Source organism: Pongo pygmaeus, chromosome 9 (genome assembly GCF_028885625.2).
Source record: "Pongo pygmaeus isolate AG05252 chromosome 9, NHGRI_mPonPyg2-v2.0_pri, whole genome shotgun sequence".
Taxonomy (NCBI): domain Eukaryota; kingdom Metazoa; phylum Chordata; class Mammalia; order Primates; family Hominidae; genus Pongo; species Pongo pygmaeus.
In genome coordinates this window covers 69,339,535-69,364,518 of record NC_072382.2, presented here as the reverse complement: position 1 = coordinate 69,364,518, position 24,984 = coordinate 69,339,535, and the positions used below count along the sequence as shown (strand labels likewise).

At 37.6% G+C, this 24,984-nt stretch overlaps 1 protein-coding gene and 1 long non-coding RNA gene across 11 annotated transcripts in view; one reads left to right on the top strand and one right to left on the bottom strand.

Annotated features, from left to right (window-relative positions):
• Positions 1 to 137: 137 nt before the first annotated feature.
• Positions 138 to 24,296, bottom strand: LOC134740262 (uncharacterized). The gene is made up of 3 exons (XR_010127591.1): positions 24,187 to 24,296; positions 3,237 to 3,691; positions 138 to 1,351 (listed from the first exon to the last, which is right to left on the bottom strand). It is a non-coding gene; the product is annotated as an uncharacterized LOC134740262 (long non-coding RNA).
• The window catches only part of ZNF215 (zinc finger protein 215), a 62,590-nt gene continuing 40,908 nt past the window's right edge, over positions 3,303 to 24,984 (top strand). For 4 of the 10 annotated variants that reach the window (XM_063671192.1, XM_063671194.1, XM_063671193.1 and 1 more), the window contains exons 1-5: positions 3,365 to 3,500; positions 8,864 to 9,442; positions 18,302 to 18,384; positions 19,836 to 19,968; positions 20,296 to 20,391. In XM_063671192.1, the coding sequence (XP_063527262.1) occupies positions 9,043 to 9,442; positions 18,302 to 18,384; positions 19,836 to 19,968; positions 20,296 to 20,391 (712 nt within the window). In that variant the 5' untranslated portion in view covers positions 3,365 to 3,500; positions 8,864 to 9,042. Of the gene's footprint in view, positions 3,501 to 4,413; positions 4,575 to 8,863; positions 9,443 to 18,301; positions 18,385 to 19,835; positions 19,969 to 20,295; positions 20,392 to 24,984 lie in introns of those variants that run through there. The other 6 variants (XM_063671189.1, XM_054438667.2, XM_054438668.2 and 3 more) reach the window with 6 other exon arrangements.

Genomic DNA, 24,984 nt, shown 5'->3' with positions numbered 1-24,984 from the left:
AGAGGTGGTTTTCCATGGTAACTATTCTACAGCCATCACGCACGTGGGGTCCAGAAACCACAGACCTCAGACTGACTGTGTAGAAGTCCCCTCCAGTGAAGAGATATCCAATAGCTGTACTTATTTCTTTCTTCTTTAATTCATGTATACATGTGTCCATTTTAAAACCAGCTATTGATCTCTTATTTCATTTTATCTTATCCAACTCTGAGTGTATTTGATATACTCAGAGTAATGACTGAGACATAACGTATATTAATACACATTTTTTTACTATCTTTTAAAAATTTACTGGAACTGTATCACAATAGGCAAACTTTAATCTAGGGTATGATAATCACTGAAAACCTTCATTCAAATGATATGTGTTAGTTGAGGTGATAATAGAGAAGGATAGGAAATTTTTAGTTGAATTTGGTAACTTTGGCTGCTGGTTATGATCTAGATGAGATCTATTTCAGTGAATAGAGGAAAAATAAGAAAATGTAAACAGACATTTGGAGATGTTTTACCATGAGGGAGGAGGAAATGAGGTATGGTTAGGAAAGTGGGATTGTGGGGGTTTTATTCATTTTATTTTATTTTAGATGCTTAGGCTACTCCCCCACCCATTCCTTGCAGATTCTAGCCCCTGACTCACTGCCACTCTCCTGAAGATACTGCTCTTGTGTTATAGTTGTTGGTTATTTTAATTTTCCCATAGAACGAAATATTCAAATAGTTTGCATTCTGAGATTCCTTAATCCTCGCTTCTCCAATGATTTCAGCTACTCATTCCCATGGTCATATCTTAAATATTGGCATTAATGATAACTGCCATCCCCTCTGACCAAATTTCAAACACACTCCTGAGCAAAATAAAACGATTGCTATTTTAAAGCACTAAATTTTGAAATGGTCTGTATGCAGCGATGGATTACTGACACCCTGAGAATTATGTTCCCACTCATTCCACCAAAATAGATGCCAATGAGGCTTCTTCACAAAGCTGTCTGCATGAAACCACTACATGCTAGGGAGGGAAGGGGAAAATAAAGACAAAAAAATTCTAATGAAAACATATTTAATACATACACCTAGAAATCATCATAATGATGATGTATCAGTCAGGGCTTTTAGTTTCAAGTAACAGAAACTAAGCATGATTTAAGCTAAAAGTAAAAATATTGAAATAATATTCGAGTCATGTAGCCAGAACCACAGACCAAAATTGTACCACAGAATTGGTTCTATGAGGACAAGACTTCTATTCAGCACCAGAAGCATGATTTACCTGCCAACACCATCAGGACAGGACACTGCTGCCGGAGCTGCTGATTCTGGAAACTGAATATTGCTGCATCCATTGCCACTGTTGGAAAGAAAAAAAAATGTCTTCTGACAAACACAACCTGAGCCAGGTGATCAAATTGAACACCAACAATGATAAGTCATACTGATAGTATGTACCTGTGATATGATGTAATAAAAATGGTACTCTATCTCTGTGACCTTCATCTCCAGTCTAATCATAGGAAAAACATCAGAAAACTCCCAATAGAGGGAGATCATACAAAATACTTGACCAGTACTCCTCAACACTGCCAAGGTAATGAAACACAAGGAAAGTATGAGAAACCGTCACAGTCCAGAAGAGCCTAAAGAGACATGACAACTAAATGTAATGTGATATTCCAGTTGGGATCCTGCATCAGAGAAAAGAAAAAAGATAAAAACAAAACAAATAAACCAACTAAAGAAGTCTGGTCCTTACCAGCCTGGACAACATGGCAAAAATCCATCTCTACAAAAAAAAAAAAAAAGAAATTAGCCAGGCATGGTGTCAAGCACCTGTAGTTCCAGCTACTTGGGAGGCTGAGATGGGAGAATCACATGAGCTCAGGGAGGTCCAGGCTGCAGTGAGCTGTCATACCACTGCACTCCAGCCTGGCAGCCTGGGTGACAGAGTGAGACCCAGTCAAAAAAAGAAGAAAGAAAGAAAAGAAACAAGCAAGCAAGAGAAAAAGAAAGAAAAAAAAAGAAAAGAAAAAGAAAAAAAAGAAAAGAAAAAGAAAAAGAAAGAAAATAAAGAAAAAAAGAAAGAAAGGAAAAGAAAAAAGCAAAGAAAATGAAGAAATCTGAATAAAGTATTGTGGACTTAATGTATCAATGTTATTTTATTTTTTATTTTTACATTTTATTTTTATTTTCTTAGTTGTAACAAATATACCATAATAATGTAAGAGGGTAATAACAGGGAAAACTAGTTGTGGAGTAAAAGGTAACTCTGTATATTACCTTCTCAATTTTTCCAAAACTGTAAATCCAAAACTGCTCTAAAAAATAAAGTCTATTTAAAAATAAATAAAAGAAACTATATGGTGTGTCCTTGTTTTTTTGTGTCACTAGCTGTTCAAAGTTGCCATCTTGTTTTACCTTAGTCCACTCCTGGCCTAGATATAAAGCTCTCTCTGGTTTAAGTTCTTTTACTCTGCTCCTACAGCACTGTCTACATGCCTCTAGGCAAGCACTAATCATATTATCATGTACTTAATGCCACCGAGCATTCTCTCCTTTGTGACACACACATCCCTTCCCTCTGTGTCTCCACACCCACCAGATTTCCTCCTACCTCTCAGGCTGATCCTCCTCTTTTTTGCAGGTCCGCCTTCCTGACTCAACCAATGGTGTTGGTGTTCCCTGGGCCAATCCCAGCCCATTTCCTTCTATTCTATTCTCTCTCTTCCTCTCTGTCCCTCTCTCTGCAATCCTATTCCAACAGATAGCATCAATCACCATCTACCCAGATTGACCCAAATTTTACAGGTCTAGCCCCAGACATCTCTAAATTCCCAAATGTTTACATCCAAATGCCTAATTGACAATGCTTCTCAGATGCCACAAAGTGTCTCAGTCTTAACAAGCCAAAACTGAACAACGAACTGCAAGAACTCTCACTTCCATACAAAACTGAATGAATGAATCTGTGAACCAATAAACCAGTAAAGACCATGTAAGAGACAATGTCTCGTCGAGATTGTCATTGTTTTTTGATTCCAGGCAAATGGGGTGTGGGGAACAGAAAGGCGATTTGGACTAGTTTCCCCGGACAGGATGAGGAAGCGCCGGAAGCATGACGCTCATTTCTTTAAGCCACCAGAAGCGCGTGGTGAGTCCATTCACAGGGCCAGAGTTCCCACTGTGCGGCGTGGGCGGGGCTTGCAGAAAGGGACGGGGCTTGAAAAGGCCTGGTCTACCTTACAGATCCGGGTCGCGGGGGCTCCTGGGGGTTCCTTCCACAGCTGGTGCGCGTGCGCAAGAGTGAGTCTAGGTTGTTCCGTGGCAATTTATGAAACTCGGAGCCGGCAGTGAGTTGAGGGTTCGGCGAGGTCAGGGGTTCCTAGTTGCAGCGTGATTACCAACGCCGGCTCCCTTCACTGTCCAAGACAGCGATTCCGCGGCTCCTCTCAGAACTGGACGGAGTGACTGAACGGGCCCCTGGAGAGGAGCGGTGCTCACAGGTATCATCCTCGTCAGCGGGCGGTGGGGACGCGGGGTCTTGGAATTGGGAATCACGCTTGAGGGCGTCCATGCGGAACGTGCAGCTCACCTCAGCTTGCTTGCAGTTACTCAGTTTCCACGCTGCCCTCCAAGGTCTGTGCGGGAAAACCTGGAGGAGGGCGCGAGCTGACTGGAGGGATGGAAACGTGGGCTGCGGAAGTAAGCGTTGAGAGCAGCGACAGAGGGCTAGGGGGTGGGCGGCGGGACGGCTGGGGTCAGGATCCAGCTCCGCTAAAGCAAGGATTTAACCACACTCCTGTTGCCTCTTCCATTCTGTAATAGGGGCAGTCTCCAGACGCGCAAAGTGGTTAGTATGTTATGATCAGCTGGTTTGGGAATGGCTGATATTGATGCCTTGTGGAAAAACCAAGTGTGACTGGATCAATCAACTGGGAAAGACAATGGAGTTTTAATTAATTCATATTGCCTTGTTTTCCCAGTCATTCCTGGCCACCTCCCTAAAAGATTAAAACCTCCAAGTATCGTACTTATTTTAAAATAATTCTTTCTCCATTTAACATAAATGACTTACATTCAGTCACTTATTTGCAAACTGTTTTCTGTTCCTCTTAATCTGCTCTAATCTCGCCAGGTGGTTCTTACCTCAAGCAGCTGTCCTACCTACAACCTGTTTGATTAGAAATAACCCTCTTCACTGACAGTACCTTTTTTCCATAATTAGCAGCTGTTCAAGTTCCTTGCGGCCATAAAACCGTAGAACTGGTGCCACCTGGTTATATTAGTCTAACCATCCACTACGACTTCAGGTCCCTCTGTCACAGTGGTACTGGCTCCGTGTCTTAATCCTGAATCCCACCTTTATATCAGAGGTGTCTATTCAGTACTTTAGAGTTTAACCGTTATATTTCTTAGCTTTGTATATTCCAGTGTTCATCACTTACCATTTAAGCTACTTGCAGTCACGTCACACCTTGGATCTCTATCATCAAAACTATTCCACCTCGGAAATCTTACTTAAATGCAGCATGCCATCCTGAAAGTCTCTCCCTGTCCTAGCTCTGTAACTGTTTACAGTGAGTAATTAATTAATTTGTGTTTTTCACCTACAAACCTCCCAGTATATTTGTTGCTTTTTTTTTATTTCCTGAGTTGGATATTTAATGCATCTCATTCTTGTTTAATTATATGTAAGGCTTTTCCATTGCCTATCAGGAGCTTCAGCTGTGCTCTTTAGATTTTGACGTACAATGTTTTTACTGTTTTTAGATACTTTGCAGCTGTACTTTCGATTCTCTTTTATCTTTTTTTTTTTTGGAAGCAAACATTTGAATTTTAAAGTAGGTGAAATTGTTTTTTCTATGTGGTGTTAATTTCTGGTTTTGCATTCTAGTAATAAATGTGGTTTCCACTACTCTTGTTTACCATTTATCAAGGATTTTCTATTTGGTAGCCTAATAAATTGCTTTTGTAAACATTCCCATAGGTGCTTGAATAGAAACTACATTTTATCTAGTTTTATTTATCTATTAGGCTAAGCATATTATTTATATCCACTACACTATTACTTTTTTGACTTTATCTGTCAAAGTCTGAGAAAGTTACCTAATATCCCATTTCTGTTGTATCACTGACTTCATTTCTTGTTTTCTGAGAATTTTGCCAAAAGTGTTTCAAGTATGTTGTACATTTAATGACAGTTATATTTCATTATGAGTTGTAATCATTTAGTTTCCTCTAATGTATTTGTGCTTTTAATTCATTATAATTTTAATTCACTAAACTCTTGAATATTTTTTGTTTGCCTGGTATTTTTTAGAAATTCTTTTACATTCAGTTTTGGAGTTCTCGTTTCGGATGTCTTTTGAGTATTATGTAGTTTGAGTTTAAATTTTTACCCGGTACATTTATTGTTGCAATTAACATCTTTGTTATTTTTACTTTTTAGCATAAAGCCTTTTCTGTTTTGTCTTTGACATGGCCTGTGAGCTTTTATTTTTTCTTTCTCCATTTATGTTACTTTCAAAGTATCTGGGCCCATAGTTCATTTTTTTGTTGGACTAAATTATACTACTTCAGGACTATTCCACCAGTCATATTTAAGACATCTCTCTTGGCTGGTGGCTCAAAAGTGGAGCTAATGAGGCCAGATCAGGAGGGTCGTGGATGTCAACAGTTGTGGCAGGTTTTCAGTCTGTTGTATTGACGGTGGGCCTTGGCAGATGCGAATGAGGAGAAAGATGGACTTTTGTTACAAGTTTGGGGAGATGTCAAGGAGTACTCCAGAGGGATTCATTACAGGAAGCGCTTGTTTCATGGCAACTGGAAGCAATTTTCTATCCCGTGAGACCCAGGAATAGCCCATGAAAGGCACCATTACCCTTTTCCTCCCCTGGCCATGACAACCTAGATGGGATCTTTCAAGCCAGAAGGCACCTGCCTCTGTGGCTTTCCACTTGCTGTGGGAAATCCTTTGGGGAGCTTGCATTCACAGAGAAAAAAAGTTTCTAAATAAATTGGTTAAAGTTACAGGAAAATAGAGAAGACAGTACAACAGAGTGTCCATATACCCCTCCACTAATTTTTCCTATTAGTAACATTTTATATTAGTATAGAACATTTGTTACAATTAATAATACTGCATTAACTAAAGTCCATGCTTTATTCAAGTTTAATTTTTACCTAATGTCTTTTTTACTGATCTATAATCCATCCAGTATACCACATTACATTCTGTTGTCATGCCTCCTTAGGCTTCTCTTGGCTGTGACAGTTTCTCAGATATTCCTTGTTTCTGATCATGCTGACAGTTATGAGGAAGTATTGGTTAAGTATGGAGAACCATCTGTTGGAATTTGATGTTTTTCTCATTATTAGACTGGGGTTATGGGTTTAGAGCAGGAAGATCACAGAGGCAAAATGCCATTTTCATCACATTGTCTCGAGGCTACATACTGCCAACATGACTTATCGCTATTGATGTTAATCTTGATCACCTGGCTGAGATGGTATTTGTCAGGTTTTTCCACTGTAAATTTACCTTCCCCCCCTTCCCCCCACCCCACCGCATTTCCTCTTTGGCAGGAAATTCCTATGCAGAGCCCATACTCAAGGGGTGGGGAGTTATGCTGTACCTCGTGGATGGCTGAGAATTTGCGTAAATTATTTGGAATTTTTCTGCATGGGAGATTTGTTTACTCTCCCCCATGTATTAATAAGTTGCCATTTATATCAGTGTGGCTTATGAGTATTAATTTAATTGTTTGAATTATCTAATATTCTGTTGCTTATATTGTTCCAGATTTGGCCATAAGGAGTGCTTTCATTTGGCTCCCGTGTACCTTTGATGTGCCCCAATAAATGTTTCAGTTTCTTTTTTTTTCCCGATTTTTTGAGCATTTCTTTACTTTCTGGCACTATAAGATGCCCCATGGTTATGTTGTATGAGCCTCGGTCCTAGAATCAACCATTTCTCCAAGAAATCCTGGTTCCTATTGGAGAATGGTATTAGAAACCAAGATCTAGGAGCTAATTGTTCTTTTGCTGCTGGGCTGTTCTTGCTTCTAGACCTACTTAGCCAACAGAGCAAGAAAATATGTGTTTATATTAATCTATGTATATATACATATCTGTAAATATTTATGTAACCATCTTCATCTAATTTAGCCAAATACAATTTCACACTTAGGTCTCCAACTCTAATCCATTATCACATGGATCATTCTAGCCTCCTTCCCTTGATTTTCTGTAAATTTCTAGTCAAACATTGAGAAACCTGGCTCTCACCACTCATCTGCCACTAAAGTATCTTTTCATAGTTCTGTGTATCCTTCCCCTACTCTGTTGGCTGATACTTATTTGAATGTTGAATGATCTATGCAGGCAGGCATTGCCATGGACAAGGTCACACAAACTTTTGGCCAATATGTAAGATCTAACATTGTCACATACATGTGTGCATATGATCTATTGAGAGCTTACTGTGTGTCAGGAAATGAGGTGAGAGCTCTTTTAATCCCTATAATTTGATCAGATATGTTTATATCCATTTTACAGTTGAGAATGCAAACTTGGGTTAATATAATTTGCTCAGCTTTATACATATAGCAACTAGTACAGCTGGGATATAAACTCATGTATCTATGACTCCAAAGTATGTAGTCTCATTTATATATTGCCTATAGCAGAGTTTTTAAACCTTGGAATTATTGACAATTTGGACTGGGTAATTCTTTGCTACAGGGGACTATCCTGTGTAGGATATTTAGCAACATCCCTGGCTTTGACTTCCTAGATGCCAGGTACCATCTCTAGCTGTAACAGTCAAAACTGTCTCTAAACATTGCCAAATTTCCCCTGTTGGCAAAATCTCCTGATTGAGAACCACTGACCTTAGATGATCATTATAAAAATGACACCTGAATAGTAAATTGCATCTGGACTTGGAGAACTGTAAATCAAATAGAAAGTTGTATCTGGACATCCCTGAATGTAGTGACTCCTATAATTTGGCAGGCTCTTTGAGATAACCCATAAAGTTGTGCTCAATTGTTATGATATTGGCTCCTGGGGGAATTCTTTTGAGTCAGAGTGTTTCCTACACCATGTTTATGGGTCTCATCTCCCTGTACTTGAGCTAAACTCTGCAAAGACTCACACTGAAAAAAAGTGCATATTATTCTCCTGCTAGCAAGTTGTTTTTTGCCTTCTGAGTAAATTGGTGCCAAATATGACCTATGGTAGTCTTGCGAGTCTAAATGTTCAGTTGCGCCTAAGACATCCCTGGTGGGCATTGCATAATTGTCCATAGTAAGTCCTAACAAATATAAACTCTTCATTGTAGTCTGGGAATCCACTTTTTGATTTAGTCCTAATAATCGTTTATGGATATTATTCTAGTATATTTTAAACAATTGTCCCTTACCTTAATTTCTAGTGCTATTGTCAGTTTTACTCATAGAATTTTATTGGCATTTTAAAGAGAACTTGGGGTAAGGTTTTTCAGTCATATCTATTCTGAAACCTTAATATCCTACCTGAAGATTTGTGTTGCTTAATTTTAAGGTAAAAATGATTTGCTACCTGATATAGAATAAATCTAATTGCAATTCAGTTATGAAGTTTTTTTAAATCAAAGGACTCTTCATCATTTGTTTTGGGATGTCTATTTGTGTGTGTTTCTCTGCCCTTTGGGAAACTGGTTAGGAGAAAGGGAAAGTGTATTTTCTAGTTCTAATAAAGGAAAATAAAAATAGAAGGAGAATCCATAATATGCATTTTTCTTAGGCAATTTTAATAATATTTGTGTTTAACACTATGCTAATAGATGTTTGTTCCCTGTGGGTTAATTTCTATCTTTTTTCAGTTGCTCAGGTACCTGAATATTGGCTTTGTGTCTAAAGTTCCTGGAACTTTCCTCCTTACCGTGAAATAACTTGGCTTAAATCACACTGCATATAGTACGCAGGTGCTTAGCTCAAGCCTGAGAATTACTGCAATCTAGTAAGGCGGACTTGAACTACTGTGGGAGTTCTATTTAGGAAGATGCAGCCTCTGAGCAAGTTGATGGCTATCTCAAAACCTCAAAACCTGTCTCTGCATGAACAAAGAGAGGTTCTGAGAGCAGATATGTGTTGGCAGCAGGAAACCATCCCTGTCGTGGAGACACATGACTCTGAGGCATCTCGTCAAAAGTTCAGACATTTCCAGTATTTGAAAGTGTCTGGGCCCCATGAAGCCCTGAGCCAACTCCGGGAGCTCTGTCTTCAATGGCTGAGACCAGAGATTCATACAAAGAAGCAGATTATAGAACTGTTGGTGCTGGAACAATTCCTGGCAATCCTGCCTGAAGAAGTCAGGACTTGGGTGCATTTACAACATCCAAACAACAGTGAAGATATGGTGACCCTCATAGAAGATGTGATTGAAATGCTTGAAGATGAAGGTAAGAATATTAAAAAATTAGAGGTAAAATACTGGACCTTTCCCATGTAAAGAGAAATTATCTTTTTTTGAGGCCAGAGAGTATCAAGTGCCAGATCTTGAAGGACTTTATATTACTCTATTAGGAGGAAGCCTTGACTTTATTCTGTAGGTAATAGAAATAGAGAATCAGGTCTCACAGATTGGGTAGGGGAGTGAGACAGTTTGATTTGCCAGTTAAAAATATTACGTTGACATCAATTTAGAGCAGGAGTTGGCAAAATATGGCACACAGGCCAAATATTTTTTAAAATAAAGTATTATTGGAACATAGCTATGTCCATTTTCATTTTGTCTATGATTGCTTTTGTGCTATGACCAGAGTTGGGTACTGGTAGCAGAGACTGTATTGTCTGCAAAGTCTAAAATATTTGTTATCTGCCCCTTTACAGAAAAAGTTTACCGATGTCTCCTGTAAAGGAGAGAGATCTGAGGGTTCTGAAAATAGGAAAACCAGTTAGACTATTGTGATAGATTAGGTGTTAGAGAATGAGCTTTGGGAAAGCAGGATTTTGAACCTAGAGGAATTATAAACATATAAATAGGATACCTTTTGACATAAATTCACATGTACTGGCCTGCATGAGTGGAATTTGGGAATGGGGGAGAAGGTGTAATACTTTAATTATGTGGCAAGTTTTATTTCAGGTCCCTGTGGGACTTTCACAATGAATAAACCAATATATAGTTAACAAGCTTCAGTGTTCAGAAAGAGAAGATTTGGAAGCTTATATGTATGAACAGAGAAGTAGGAGAAATACAAATCCTTAGGGAGCATCAATATTTAAGAGCTGGTCTAGGCCAGGCGCGGTGGCTCACGCCTGTAATCCCAGCACTTTGGGAGGCCAAGGCGGGCAGATCACAAGGTCAGGAGATTGAGACCATCCTGGCTAACATGGTGAAACCCCGTCTCTACTAAAAATACAAAAAAAAAAAAAATTAGCCGGGCGTGGTGGTGGGCGGGCGCCTGTAGTCCCAGCTACTAGGGAAGCTGAGGCAGGAGAATGGCGTGAACCCGGCAGGTGGAGCTTGCGGTGACCCGAGATGGCGCCACCTGCACTCCAGCCTGGGCGACAGTGCTAGACTCCATCTCAAAAAAAAAAGCGGGTCTAGATGTAACTATCAGTTACAGGAAATACAGAGGATAGTGGAACATGTTGAACTATACTGTGATAATACCATGTGTAAAATCCAAACTGGGAAACTATAAGACAGTCAAGTTTTTAAGGGAATAGGAAGGAGTATGGCAAAGTGATATAGAGATTAGTTATACATCTTTTTAAGTTTTTAAAATCATGTGAATGTGTGGACCTTGTAAGACATGAGGCCATGAACTGGATATTTGATGAGGAATTATTGATTGGGGACGTGATTATGTTGGTATTGTGGTTATATTTAGTCTTCGTCTAAAAATTTTCTTAATGAGCAAAAGAAAGAGAAGTCTGATAAGCAGCCTAGAAAGTAATAATGTAGGAAATCAGAGAACCAGAAAAGATTGGTATCTGAGTTAAGAAAGGAGAAATTTTCAAGAAGTGAATGTTCAACAATGGTATAACAAAAAGGTCCTATTAAGATGAATTTTAAAAATAATTCATTGAAATTGTTGATTAGGAGGAATTTTGAGGTTTAGTTTGAGCAGTTTTAGCGGATTTGAGGGGTGCTTATTTGTAATGAGTTGTATTAGTTTTCTATTGCTACTATAATAAATTGCCACAAACTTGGTGGCTTAAAACAACACGAATGTATTATTCTACAAGTCTGTAAATCAGAGATCCAACAGGGGTCTCCCTCAGCTAAAATCAAGGTAATGGTGGTACCGTTTTCTTTCTGGGGCTTATGTTCCCCTTCCCCTGTCTTCAAAGCTAGCAACAATGGGCCAAGTCCTTTTCACACTGCCACATCTCTAACACTTTATTCTGTTGTCATAGCTCTTGCTCACTCATGGTGCTTCTCACTGTCTCACCACACTGGAAAAGCTTCCTCACTTTTCAGGATTCATGTAATTAGGTTGCGATCACCTGAATAATTCAGGATGATCTCCCTCGTCTTAAGGTCCTTGACTTTAATCACATCTGCAGAGTCTCTCTTGCTATGTATCCAAGGGCTAAGACATGGATATCTTTGTGGGCTGCTATTCTGCCCATCATGTGGGTTAAAAAAAAATAGGTATGAGGTGGGAATGTGATCATTATAGATTATTCTTCAGAAATCTAGCAGAAAAGGCAAATGAGAGGTTTCAGGGTAATACAGAACTGAAGGAAGGCTTTTGGTTGTTTCTTTGGTTTGCCTGGTGGCTCTCTAAAAAACCTGCTCATAGGGCTTGCCCTTATTTTACCTAGTTCAAAAGTCACTTGGAACTGAGGTGGCTACCTGGGGGTATTTTTTAAACATTTCATGGAAAATGTATTAGCTACTGCTGTCTGAGATAATAAATAACTGTTGGGATGCTGGAGGATGAAATGCTTTGAGGGAATAAGGGATTTTGAAAGTTCACACATATATCTGAAAATCTGGATGATTGAAGACATGTTCAGAAAGACCTGAGAAAGCCCTCTTATCTCTAGCTGACCTTCAAGTGCTACACAAGAAAGAAGTGAAGAATAACATAGAGTTAAAAGTGTCTGAGTGAGTGTGCCCTAATACACACAATGCAACTGCAGAGACCAGGTGATGGTTTTTGTTTTTGATATTGTTTTTATGTTTCAAGGCATTTAAGAAAATCTCTGTGGTATCACAAGCTGACCAGTAAGCTGAGAGAACAGATTCATGCAGGTAAACATAACATAGAATATAGAGTTTACAAAATTAGGTCAAAAGTTACTAAATGAGCAATAACTACAACAGTTAGAGCCTCAAAATATATGAAGCAAATACAGAAGTGAAAGAGAAATAGATCAAGAATAATAATTGGAGATTTCACCCCACTTTTATTAACAAATACTAGAAAAAAAGATTAAAAAGGAAATAGAAGACTTGAGAAACACTATAAACTGACTTGAACTAACAAATATATAGAGCGTTCTACCCAAAAAACAACAGAAAATACATTTTCAAGTATACATGGAATAGTCACCAGCATAGACCAAATGTTAGACTAAAAAACATGTTTCAGTACATTTAAGTAGATTGATATCTCATGAAGTATCTTTTCCAATTATAGCAGAATTAGAAATCAGTAACAGAAGGACATCTGGATAATTCACAGATAAGTGGAAATTAACAGTCACATAATCAATGGGTCAAAAAGGAAAGCACAAAGGAAATGAAAAAATATTTTGAGAAATGGAAACAAAAACACAACATACCAAAACTTACGACATACAGTGAAGGCATGGCTCAAATTATAGCTATAAATGCCTACATTAAAAAGATCTCAACCCTCCACCTGAAGGAACTAGAAAAAGAAAACCTAAAAGCCAGATGAAGAAAGAAAATAAGTATTAGAACAAAGATAAATGATGTGGAGCACACAAAAATAATAGAACCAACAAAACTGAAAGTTGGTACTTTGAAAAGATCAGCAAAATTGACAGAGGTTTAGCTACACTGATCAAGAAAAAAAGTACTCAAATTACTAAAATCAGGAAAAGTGGGGACAATACTACTGACTTTGCATAAAATGAAAGGGCTCATAAGAGAATACTAGGAGCAATTAAATGCCAGCAAATTAGATGCACTTAGATGAAATTCACAAATTCCAAAAACACAAATGACCAAAACTGACTGAAGAAGAAGTAGAAAATCTGAACTCAACTCACCAATAACAAAAGACTGGATTAGTTATTTTTAAACTTTCAACAAAGAAAACTCAAAGATGATATGGCTTCACTGGTGTAACACCAGTATTCTCAAACTCTTCCAAAAAATAGGAGGAACACTTCTTAACTTATCCTGTGAGGCAAGTATTAATCTGATGCCAAAGCCAGACAAAGACATCACAACAAAAGAAAAATGGCAAACCAAATCCAACAGCATTTTAAGAGGATTATACAAAATGATTTAGTGGGATTGATCCCAGAAATGCAAGTATGGTTCAACAAATGAAAATATATCAGTGCTGTACATCATGTTAATACAGTGAAAAGGGAAAAATTACATGATTATCTCAATTGATGCAGAAAAGGCATCTGACAAAATCCAGTGCCCTTTTATGACCAAAATAAAAAAAGGACTAGAAGTGAACTCACTCAACCTGACAAAGGGCATTTATGAAAAACCCACAGTTAACATTGTACTTGATAAACTTGATAAAAAAGTGAAACCTTTGTTCTTAGAATCAGGAACAAGACAAGAATGTCCATTCTTGCCACTTCTATTCAATGTCATACTAAACGTTCTAGCTAGTGCAGTTAGGCAAGAAAAAGAGAAAAGGTGTCATGATTGGAAAGGAAGAAGTAAAACTATCTCTACTGGCAGATGTTATACTCTTATATAGCCAAAATTCTAAAGAACTCAGTAAAAAACTATTAGACTTCATAAATTCAAATTTGCAGGATGCAAAATCAACAAAAATAGGTTATGTGCCTATAGCAATGAACAACCCTTAAAAGAAACCAAGAAAATAATTTCATTTATAATATGTGAAAAATAGAGGTGTAGGACTTGTCTGCTGAAAACTACAAACCATTGTTGAAATTAAAGACCTAAGTAAATCCTGCGTTCATGTATTGGAAAACTTAATATCATAAAGATAATACTCCCCCAAAGCAATCTACAGATTCAAATGCGATCCCTATCAAAATCTCAGCTGCTTTTTTTTTTTTTTTTTTGGTCAGAAATGGACAAGTTCATCCTAAAATTCATATGGAATTGGAAAGTACCCAAGATAGTCAAACTGCCTTCATAAAGAAGATAGTTTTAGAATGTATACTTCTCAATTTCAAAACTCACTAAAAAGCTGCAATAATCAAAGCTATGTCGTACTGGAATACAATTAAGAGTCCAGAAATAAACTCACACATCTATGTCCAATTAATTTTTGACAAGGGTGCCAAAGCATTAAATGAGAAAATAACAGTTTTTCAACAAATGTTGCTGGGACCACTTGATTTCCATATGCAAAAGATTGGAGTAGGGGCCTTACCTCATATCATGTACAAAAATTAACTCAAAATGGGTCAATTGTCTAAATATAAGAGCCAAAATCATAAAATTCTGAGAAAATATAGAAATAACTCATCACCTTAAATTTGGTAATCAATGCTTAGCTATGACACCAAAGATACAAGCAACAAAAGAAAAAATAGATAAATTAGACCATCAAAATTAACACTTTTGTGCATCAAAAGACACCATCAAGGCAGCAAAAAACCTACAGAATGAGAAAAAACATTTTGAAAATCATATATCTGATAAGGGTCCAATATCAGGAAAATATAAAGAACTCTTACAATTCAATAACAAGATAAGCAACAGTTTTTTAAATGGACAAAGGACTTGAACAGATATTTCTCCAAAGAAGATATACAAATGGCCAAAAAGTATAGGAATAAATGTTCAGGATCGTTAGTCATTAGAGAATTGCAACTCAAAACCATAATAACACCCACTATATTAATATAATGTGGCTATAATAATTACAAAAGGAAAAAGAATAGGGTTAGCTAGGATGTGGAGAAATTGTTGAGAATTGTATATCGTTGTTGGGAATATAAAGTGGTTCAGCCTCTGTGAAAAACAGTTTGGTGGTTCCTCAAAAAATTAAACGTAGAATTACCATATACCCCAGAAAACTGAAGACACATATTCACATTAAAAAGTGGAAACAACCCAGATGTCCAACAACTAATGAATGGATAAACTTTGCTATATACATACAATGGAGTATTATTCTGCCATAAAAAAGAATGAAGTACTGATACATGTTAAAAAAAAAATGGATGGACCTCCAAAACATGCTAAGTGAGAGAAGTCAGACGCAAAAGGTCATATACTATATGATTTAATTTATGTGGAATGTCCAGAATAGGCAAATTCGTAGAGACAGTATGAGGAAAGGGAGTGTATGGGAATCACTCCTAAATTAATATGGGGCTCTTCCTTGGTAATGAAAATGTTCTGGAATTAGATAGTGGTGATCATTGCACAACATTATGAATGTATTAAAAACCACTGGATTGTATTATTTAAAATAGCTAATATGGTGAATTTTACATTATGTGAATTTTACCTTTTTTTAAACTTAAATTCTAAGCTTAATAGAGAATGAAGTGACTTCACTAGAGCCATGATAGAATGGGAGAAAATTAAAGAATCAGTGTAGTGTAATGGGACTCTGATGAAAGTTGGAGAATATACAAAAAGCAAGGAAGTAAAAATTGAAAGGATAGGAAGATGCATTTAGTTATTGATTTATCCAATTTTATACTCATGGCAGGATAGTTCTAAGTAATAAAGACCAGAGTATGAGCAAGGAAGTAGATTGGTTGCTGATGGTCATTAGAGATAAGAAAGCCAAAGGTCTATCAGTCTGGGTTGCTGGAAGGGGTGGTCTGTGTCAGTGTTGAAGTAACCTATTAAAAGACTGTCAGGATTTGGGGTGAAAAGCAACAATGTAAAGCAAGTAACCAAAGTTTTTATTGGCCTAGTACAATTACTTTAGTGTTGGTCATTCACAATATACTAGGCTCTCTGAGGGCAGGTATTTGTGTATCTCGCACATAGGAGATAGTAAATATGTGTTGAAAAAAATGAATGTGCAATAGCTTAATGTATTACAACATCAAGAACAGTATAGCTAAATGGCATAAACCAGTAAGAAATATTTTTGCATGACAGAAAATACTAGGAAGTGGAAGGGAGGTACAAGTAGATCAGAACAATTTCCAAGATCGTAGTGCTTAGAGGATAGAAAAAGGTGCCTTTGATGATGCCAAGATCCATTTAACAAAGGAGAAGGAAGAGTCTGTAAAGATGAGAATGTATATAGATTTTTCTTTGAATGGAATGAGGGTTTCAGAGAACATGATGGTAAAAGTTCAAGAAGGGGAGGTCAGCAGGGAAGAAGTAAGGGAAGAAAAGGATATTCAGAGAGAGCAGTAAATAAGAGGATAGCTGATTGGAGGGATTTGCACCCTTCCAAGATACCTCAAGTATTTCCAAGAATGTCAAGAACAAGGAACAACATTGTATTGACTGTCCTAAAGATTATGGAATTGAGCAGACTGACATTCCACAAAGTGTTATAGACCTGAATAAAGTTAACAGATCTCAGGACCAGGCTCACACTTGTAATCCCAACTCTTTGGGAGGCTGAGGCAGGAGGATCACTTGAGGCCAAGAGTTCAACACCAGCCTGGGCAGCATTGAAAGACCCTGTCTCTAAAGAAAAAAAAAGAAAAAAAAAATTATCCAAGCATGGTGGCACATGCCTGTAGTCCTTGCTATTCAGGAGGCTGAGGCAGGAGGATTGGTTGAGGCCAGGAGTTAGAGATTGTAGTGAGGTGTGATTGGGCCATACTGCACTCCAGCCTGGACTGAGCAGGACCCTCTTTAAAAAAAAAAAAAAAAAAAGTTAACAGACCATAATATTTGCAGCATTCACATGGTATGTTGCTGAGAAATTTGGATTTTTGTTTGCTTTTATTCAGACAGGGTTTCATTCTATCACCAGGGCTGGAGTGTGGTGGTGCGAACACCACTCACTGCAGCCTCTACCTCCTAGGCTCAGGTAATCCTCCTGCCTCAGCCTCCCAAGTAGATGAGCCCACAGGCACACACCACCACACCTGGCTAATTTGTTACGATTATTATTTGCAGAGAAGGAATCTCCCTATGTTGCTTCGGCTGGTCTTGGATGCTAGGCTCAAGCATTCCTCCCACCATGGCCTCCCAAAGTGTTGGGATTGCAGGTGTGAGCCACCAGGCCTGCCCTGATGTGTTTTAAGAAGTCCCCATGCAGTTGTTTAAATTGTTGAACCCAATTATACATTTATAATGGAGAATTAATGCTGATCATTATGTAACTGCATGGTTTTAAGATTTTTGGGGGGTTTCAAAGGTCATTAAAAGTTTTAAAAATGGGGGTGGAGATGATACAGATTTGCCAACTCTTTTTAAGTAAAAACATTTTTTAAATCATATTAGAAGACATTCTAACATCAAAAGAAAGTCCCTTATATTGAATAAATGTAATGTTTTAACAAACTTACTACATTGTTTCTACTCATTTCACCCTGAGTCAGTGAAAACTTCACAGACCAGTGTGACACTTGAGGATCACTGATGTAACTCATGAATCTTCCAGAGTGGCCCTTGGATAAATTTCTCACTGAATGGCTGGATAAGAGAATTGGTTGTCCCTCAGAATTTTATGTTTTGAAAGAAGCAATAGTTCAAGGTGGACAGGTTGCTTAGGTCTATGTATAGTAAGCACAGAGCAACTTACAGGAAAACAATCCTTGAATAGAATTCTCTCTGGAGTGTTTGAAGAAGGGATTGGTTGGATAAAATATTACAAGCTCCAAGTAGAATTACAGCCTGTGATGGCTACGCTGTAGTTAGGCTTTAGTTATGACAGAATTAGTTATTTTTTGGAATCTGCTATAAGCATAGATGAGGTCTGAAAATATTATTTTGTCCCTCTTTCTGATTCAGTAGATCTCAACCCCTGGTAGCATATCAGAATCACATTTAAAATATTTTAAAAATACAAGATCTAGGCCTGACCTTTGAAGACTGTGATTGCTGGTAGGGCCTGACATTATTTTTTTCAAAGTTCTACGGATAATTCCTGTGAATATCATATTAAAACAACTATAATTATTAGAAGTTGCTCCAGGGCAAAACTTGTCTCCCTAATAGTTTCCTTCATCTTCCTCAGGTATGCCCTGCAAGGACTCTGCCCCGCAGATGGGGAGCATCAAGGAGAAAATGAAAGCTGGCTCACCAACAGGCAAACCACAGGTGAATTAGGATTCTAGTCTTTACTGAACATACATGCTCATTTTTAGTATTACCTGCTTTCAATTTTTTGATCTTTGAACTTTTGCCAAACATGGTTCCATCCAAGAACATGAGACTTTTATTTTCCCACAGGACACTGGACCTACTTTAGTTGGTGATACACTCTTAGCCATATAGTCTCTCTGTGTATCTCTCAGACGCTATAGATGTAGCGCTGAGATGTAGAGCTATAGATGTAGCTCTATAGATATAGACGCTATAGATGTAGAGCCTACTCAGAAAATGTTGAGAATTAAGCCTCAAGAGTAGAATCCAGAGCAATGTCACTTACTAGGCAAGAGTAGAAGAAACCTCAAAGCATACTAAAAAGACAGGACCAAAAGATGTAGGGGAAAACCAGGAAAATGATGTCACTGAGGCCAAGGGGTAAGAATATTTAAGGGAGAAATGCTTTAAAGGGTCAAAATAATACAGCCCAAGTAGTGTCGATTCACTTAAGGAGATACTAAAATGCACAGGAATCTAAGCCAGACTGTGGTGTGTTGAGGAAAGAGGAAGTGAGGAAGCAGACAAAATTAATGCAGACAACTTATTCATAAAGACTGGCTTGAAGGAGAGGAAAGGAAGATGTTTATATATTTCAGTGTGATTGAAGGTGCCAATAAAGACAAGGTTGAGGATGCTGGAGAGAGAAGTGGAATAATTGATGGTGTGATACAGGAGGGAATTTATTTATTAGCCAATATTTATGTAGTGCATAATATGCCAGATACTGCTCTGAGAGCTGAAAATATGATTGATAAATAAAACGAAATCCCAGCCTTGTGGAGATCACATTCTAGTGGAGGTATACAGGCAAATAAGGTAATTGTAGATAGTAATAATTATTACACAGAAAATAATGCAGTAGTAACTGATTAGTAGGAAGGCTACTTTGGGCAGTCAGGCAATCTTGCCCATTTGATGAGTGACATTAAACTGTGAGTCCCAAATGATAAGAGTTATCAGGCAGCATTTCTTAATTAAAGAAAATGCCCTACCTCTCCTTCCAGCAGAGCCTACATTTTCGTTACAAATTTCTCTCAGAACTACCACAAACTCTTCCTGTTTTGAACTTTTAGGTAAATTATTTGTACGGCATAGTAATTTTTTGTTCCACAGTTATTTCAGTTGTCTTTTTTCCCCCTCAACCATAATGTAAAGCTACTTTAGAATAAGGACTGCACTTCACTTTTCTTTTGTATCCCCAACAGAGTATATACAGTACCAATTTGTTTGGCCCTTACTAAAATTTGATTTTCATCACTTAGAACCTCAAACATTGTCCTCAAACATTGTCCTGTCAATTTCTGGTGTATTCTGGCTCCTACCCTATTCCTTCAAATCTATTCCTTCTCTGGTAGTGTTTTGGGGAGTGACACCTTTGATTAAAAAGGAACTTAATGTTTTAGGAACCAGTGACATTCAAAGATGTGGTTGTGGAATTCAGCAAGGAAGAGTGGGGGCAACTGGACTCTGCTGTAAAGAACCTGTACAGGAATGTGATGCTGGAAAACTTTAGGAACCTGAATTCATTGCGTAAAGGTGGTTTCTATATGTTTACCTAATCTGTCCATTTAGTAGTCTCTTCCTACTGTTAAAAGCTATAGGACTGCTGAAGTGGCTAAGTTCACTTTTGGGTCTGGGTTCAGGTTTGCTAACATCCTTCGGACACAGTAGCAGATTTTCTGACTCATCTGGATGAAAGTCCTTTCTGATATTGAGCCAGAGATACACAAGTCTATGGTGCTCTTCTGGCCTTACCCTTCAGCAGCTTAGATTACTGTGTTGGGATAGAATTATCTTCTCTATAAAAATGTCTGAAGTGTTATATATGTTTGTTGTTGTTCTTTTTATTTTCTCCACGAACAGCACATCTACTTTCCAAACCATTTGAGAGCCTTAAGTTGGAGAGTAGGAAAAAAAGATGGATAATGGAGAAAGAAATACCAAGGAAGACTATTTTTGGTAAGAACCAGGTAGATATGAGGGCATAGTAAGAAGCTTCTGTTTCTTAAACATACAGACAATGCGCAACCCAATCTTTGAATTGTTTGTTGGGAAGGAGATAGCAAAACCTAAACTTTGGGGGGGAAAAAGACATCATTGGCTTTTGTTCACAGGTTCTTTTTCTTATGTGGTAAAATAGTCACATAAGGTTAGGGATAGGACCACAGACACTTAAAGCTGTGTGACCTGAGAGAGCCTTTCTGCCAGTTTCCTCATCTGTAACATAGAGTTAATAATAATATCTACCTCTAGGTTACTGTGAGGACTAGATGAGTGTGCCTAGTACACTTAGAACAGTGCATGGTGTGGCCGGGTGCAGTGGCTCACGCCTGTAATCCCAGCACTTTGGAAGGCCGAGGGGGGCGGATCACGAGGTCAGGAGATTGAGACCATCCTGGCTAACACGGTTAAGCCCTGTCTGTACTAAAAAATACAAAAAATTAGCCAGGTGTGGTGGCGGGCACCTGTAGTCCCAGCTACTAGGGAGGCTGAGGCAGGAGAATGGTGTGAACCTGGGAGGCGGTGCTTGCAGTGAGCCAAGATTGCGCCACTGCACTCCAGCCTGGGCGACAGAGAACAGTGCATGGTACATGGTAAGTGCTACATCAGTGAAAATTGGCCCACCTAACTTTGAATGTTATTCTTTATTTTAAAGAAAATAAGTCAACTTTATACTAGAGTGATTTCTAGTAATTTTCCATTTTTCCTTTTTTTTTTTTTTTAAACTGTATCACTTATTTTATTTTCTGGAAATGGAGTTCTCACTGTGTTGCCCAGGCTGGCCTCAAACTCCTGAGCTCGTGATCCTCCTGCCTCAGCCTCCACCTGGAAAACTTCTTAACTTTTGCCTTAACTCACTATCTTCTTCATTTTTGTTTATTCCTCATTCTTGTTAATACTTTGCAAGAGAAAATAAAATTGTAATATTAATATAAGTTCTAGTAAGTATAGAAAAATAAAACAAGGAATATAACTTGTTCATTACTTCAGTATCCAGAGCTATGCAGTATTAACATTTTTTAAAGCCATTTTCTTTTGTTTGTAATGTTGTATCTCTGTGGTTTCTGAATATTTCTTTTCTGAAATTGTGGAACAATTTTCAAAATTTTTCCAGAATTCATCAGGAATACATCATTTTATATCCTCTTTTCACCTAAGATACCATCGTGATTACCTGTTTCACTAATCTTTGAAAATGTGATTTCTAATTCCCATAAAATATTCAATTATATCATAATATATTTAACCATTCCCCCCACCCCTCCACTGTTGGACATTTAGATTGTTGTCAATTTTTCAGGCATGTCTGATAACTTCCATAGGATACCCTATTAGAAGAGGAACTTGACATTAAAGAGTATAAATATATTTAGTTGTCTTATATTATGCTAAATTGTCTACAGAAAGGTTATACCATTCATACTCTCACTAATAATAAGAGTATTATTATCTCTTTATCATCATCCTAGCAAACACTGGATATTATTTACCTGAATTCTTTATTAATTTGATAGGCAAATTACTCTTTTCTTCCTTTCTAAGGTAAATACCCTCTGTCCCCGCTTCCATTGTGCTTTGGACCTCATTTGCCCCTACCTTTTCTCACTTATATTTTCACCATTTCTGTCTCATTTTTCCATCAGCTTTTTAACCTTTTCTGGTCATTACTGATTTTTTTAAAGTTTTCTTTCAACTATACATCCTCCTCTAGCTATTACTCTCTTTCTTACCTCCTCTTTGTAGCCAAACTTCTCAAAGTACTTTATGCTTGTTTTTCTCATTTCCTCAGCTCCTACTCCATACCCCATTTCAATTTAGCTCTTACCCCAGACATTTACCTGAAACAGTTGTTGCTCAAGTTTTTAATGACTTCATGTAGCTAACTCCAGTAGATATTTTTGAGACATTCCTTGTCTCACTTGAATTCTCAGCAGCAAGTTACACTGTTAACTATGCCTCTTTCTTAAAACATTTTTAGGTTCTTGTAATACTTCTGATTTTCTTCTTTGGTTGGCTATTCTATCTCTGTCTTTTGCAGACTTAGCTTTCTCTAGCTATCTGATAAATTTCAGAGTTTGTCAACATTTAATCTTGTTTTGTCTTCTCTTCTTGCTCTTTTCTTCCCTAGTTTATTACATCCACAACTAAAACTTAAATTATTTCACATATATAGGGGATTTACAGATGTATATCCTTAGCTCAGACTTTTTCTCTGGAGATTTATATATGCTATGACATTTCTCTAGGATATCTTAAAGATGCCTTAAATTCCATGAAGCCAAAGTCTGATTTTTTTTCCCTTTCTACTCTTCTATTATTCCCTGAGTAAATGACACTGCCCTCTACCTAGTCTAGTTACACAAGACACAGTTTAACTATTCTTGACACAACTTCTTCTCCTTCACTTCTCTAATATTTGTTCCTATTTTACTTCCCAATTATCTCTTGAATGTCTCCACTTTTGTCCAACTGCAGTGCTGCTTTGCTAGTCTAGGTACCATCATCTCTCACCTGAACCACCACCTTGGCATACTTCTTAGCTCTATTATTATTGCCGCAACTCCAATCTTGGAACCATACTGTGACCAAGGAGATCAGATTTTGTGATCTGCATTTTTTAAATACTATATTGATTTCAGTATTGTTTATTTCACAACATTCTATTCTCTGCCTACTTCTCCAATTTCATCTTGCACCACATCCTCCCCTCTCTCTTTATACTCAAGCTACACCTATCTACTTTTAGCAAATCATCGTCAAATATATATTAAGCGTCTATATACTGTGACCTAAGCACTCTCACAGGTGTTAGTGTGCAGCAGAGAAAAGATGATTCTAAGGGAACGCATTCTGGTTGTCCCTGGAATGTGGCTTGCTGTCTTCCATCCCAGCTTTCGACATAGAACACTCTTCCCCCTGTTCTTTACCTAATTGACCCTTATTCCTCAGATCCCAAATAAGTGCACATTTCCTTAAGGAAGTCTTTCCTGACTTGGTGTTTTTCTGTTGTACACTTGTACAGCACCTTACTCTTCCTTTTAGCAGTTATCACAATTATATTTTACATGTATCTCTGTGAATATTTGTCTCCCATATTAGGCTGTATGTTCCTTGAGGGTAGGCATAATGTTTCTTTTTATCCTACCTTTACATCTCCAGCCCATGGTGCATATAGGAATCAGAGAAAAAAGGATGGATGGATAGATATTAGATAAGAAAGGTAAAAATTATTTTTTGGGTTGTCATTTAGTAAAGGGCTGTTTATGTGGTTTGTTGATTAAAACTGTAGGGGTTTTTAATGTATCAACATCTTATGTAAATTCTATGGATCACAGTTGTGGCAAATGGGATATCTCAGAGTTTTGTTTTTTACCTTTATTCATGGTGTCTGCCACAAGTTTTTAAAATTTATGTAACTCTGTATTTCCCCATTGTTTTGTATCTGTTCATTTTATACATGTTTTTCCATCCTAAAACTAGGAAACATTTTCTGATTATATTCTACTTTCATCTATCTCCTCATCTAAACATAATAATCTAGAATTTACTTCAATAAATGTAACTTATTTTCTCAAATAGTTAATGGATTGTGGTGGATTAAAGATGACCACAAAATCTATGTCATAGTCTCCATCATGATGTAGACTTTGCCAAGGCAGGAGGATTTCTTGAAGCCAGGAATTCAAGACCAGACTGGGCACCATGGCAAGACTCCATCTCTACAAAAAATAAGCTGGGCATGGTGGTGCATACCTGTAATCTTAGCTGCTTGGAGGATTGCTTGAGTTCAGGAGTTGGAGGCTGCAGTGAGCTATGATTGTATCACTGCATCCCATCTTGGGCAACAGAGCAAGACCCTGTCTCTAAAATAAATAAATAAATAAATAACAAAATAAAAAAGAGTGAGGAAGTTATATGAAAAATAAGTTGTACAAACATGAGTAACAAAGATTTAATTACGGAAATGCAATTGGAAATTCTGCTATTACATAAATACTACTAGAACACTGTTTTTGGTTATCTGTTGCATTTAACAGACAACCAAAAACATAGTGACTTAAAAGAGCAATCATTTTATTCTCAAATTTTGTGAGTTGACTGAGGAGTTCTTATGTTCCATACGATGTTAGTTGGGAATGCAGCGTTCTAGGGCTCAAGTGGGATGGAATGTCCAAGATGGCACATCACATGGGTGGAAGTTAATGCTGGCTATTTCTCGGAACTTAACTGTTCTTATGGGCCAGAGCACCTACATGTGGCCTCTCTTTGAGGCTTGGGCTTCTCACAGAAAGGTGGCTGGGTTCTAAGAGGCAACATCCTGAGAGAAATCAGAAGCTGTCACCTTAAAGGCTAAGTCCAGAAGTGGCATAGTATCACTTCTGCCACATTCTATTGGCTTAGCAATCACTGGATCCGCCCAGATTCAAGGAGAAGCAGAATAAACTCTACTTCAGGATGGGGAGTGTGGCAAAGGAGGTGCAGCCATTTTGATCTATTATCATCTGTCCTCTGGCTACAAAATATTTGTGTTCTTCACCCTTGCAAAATATA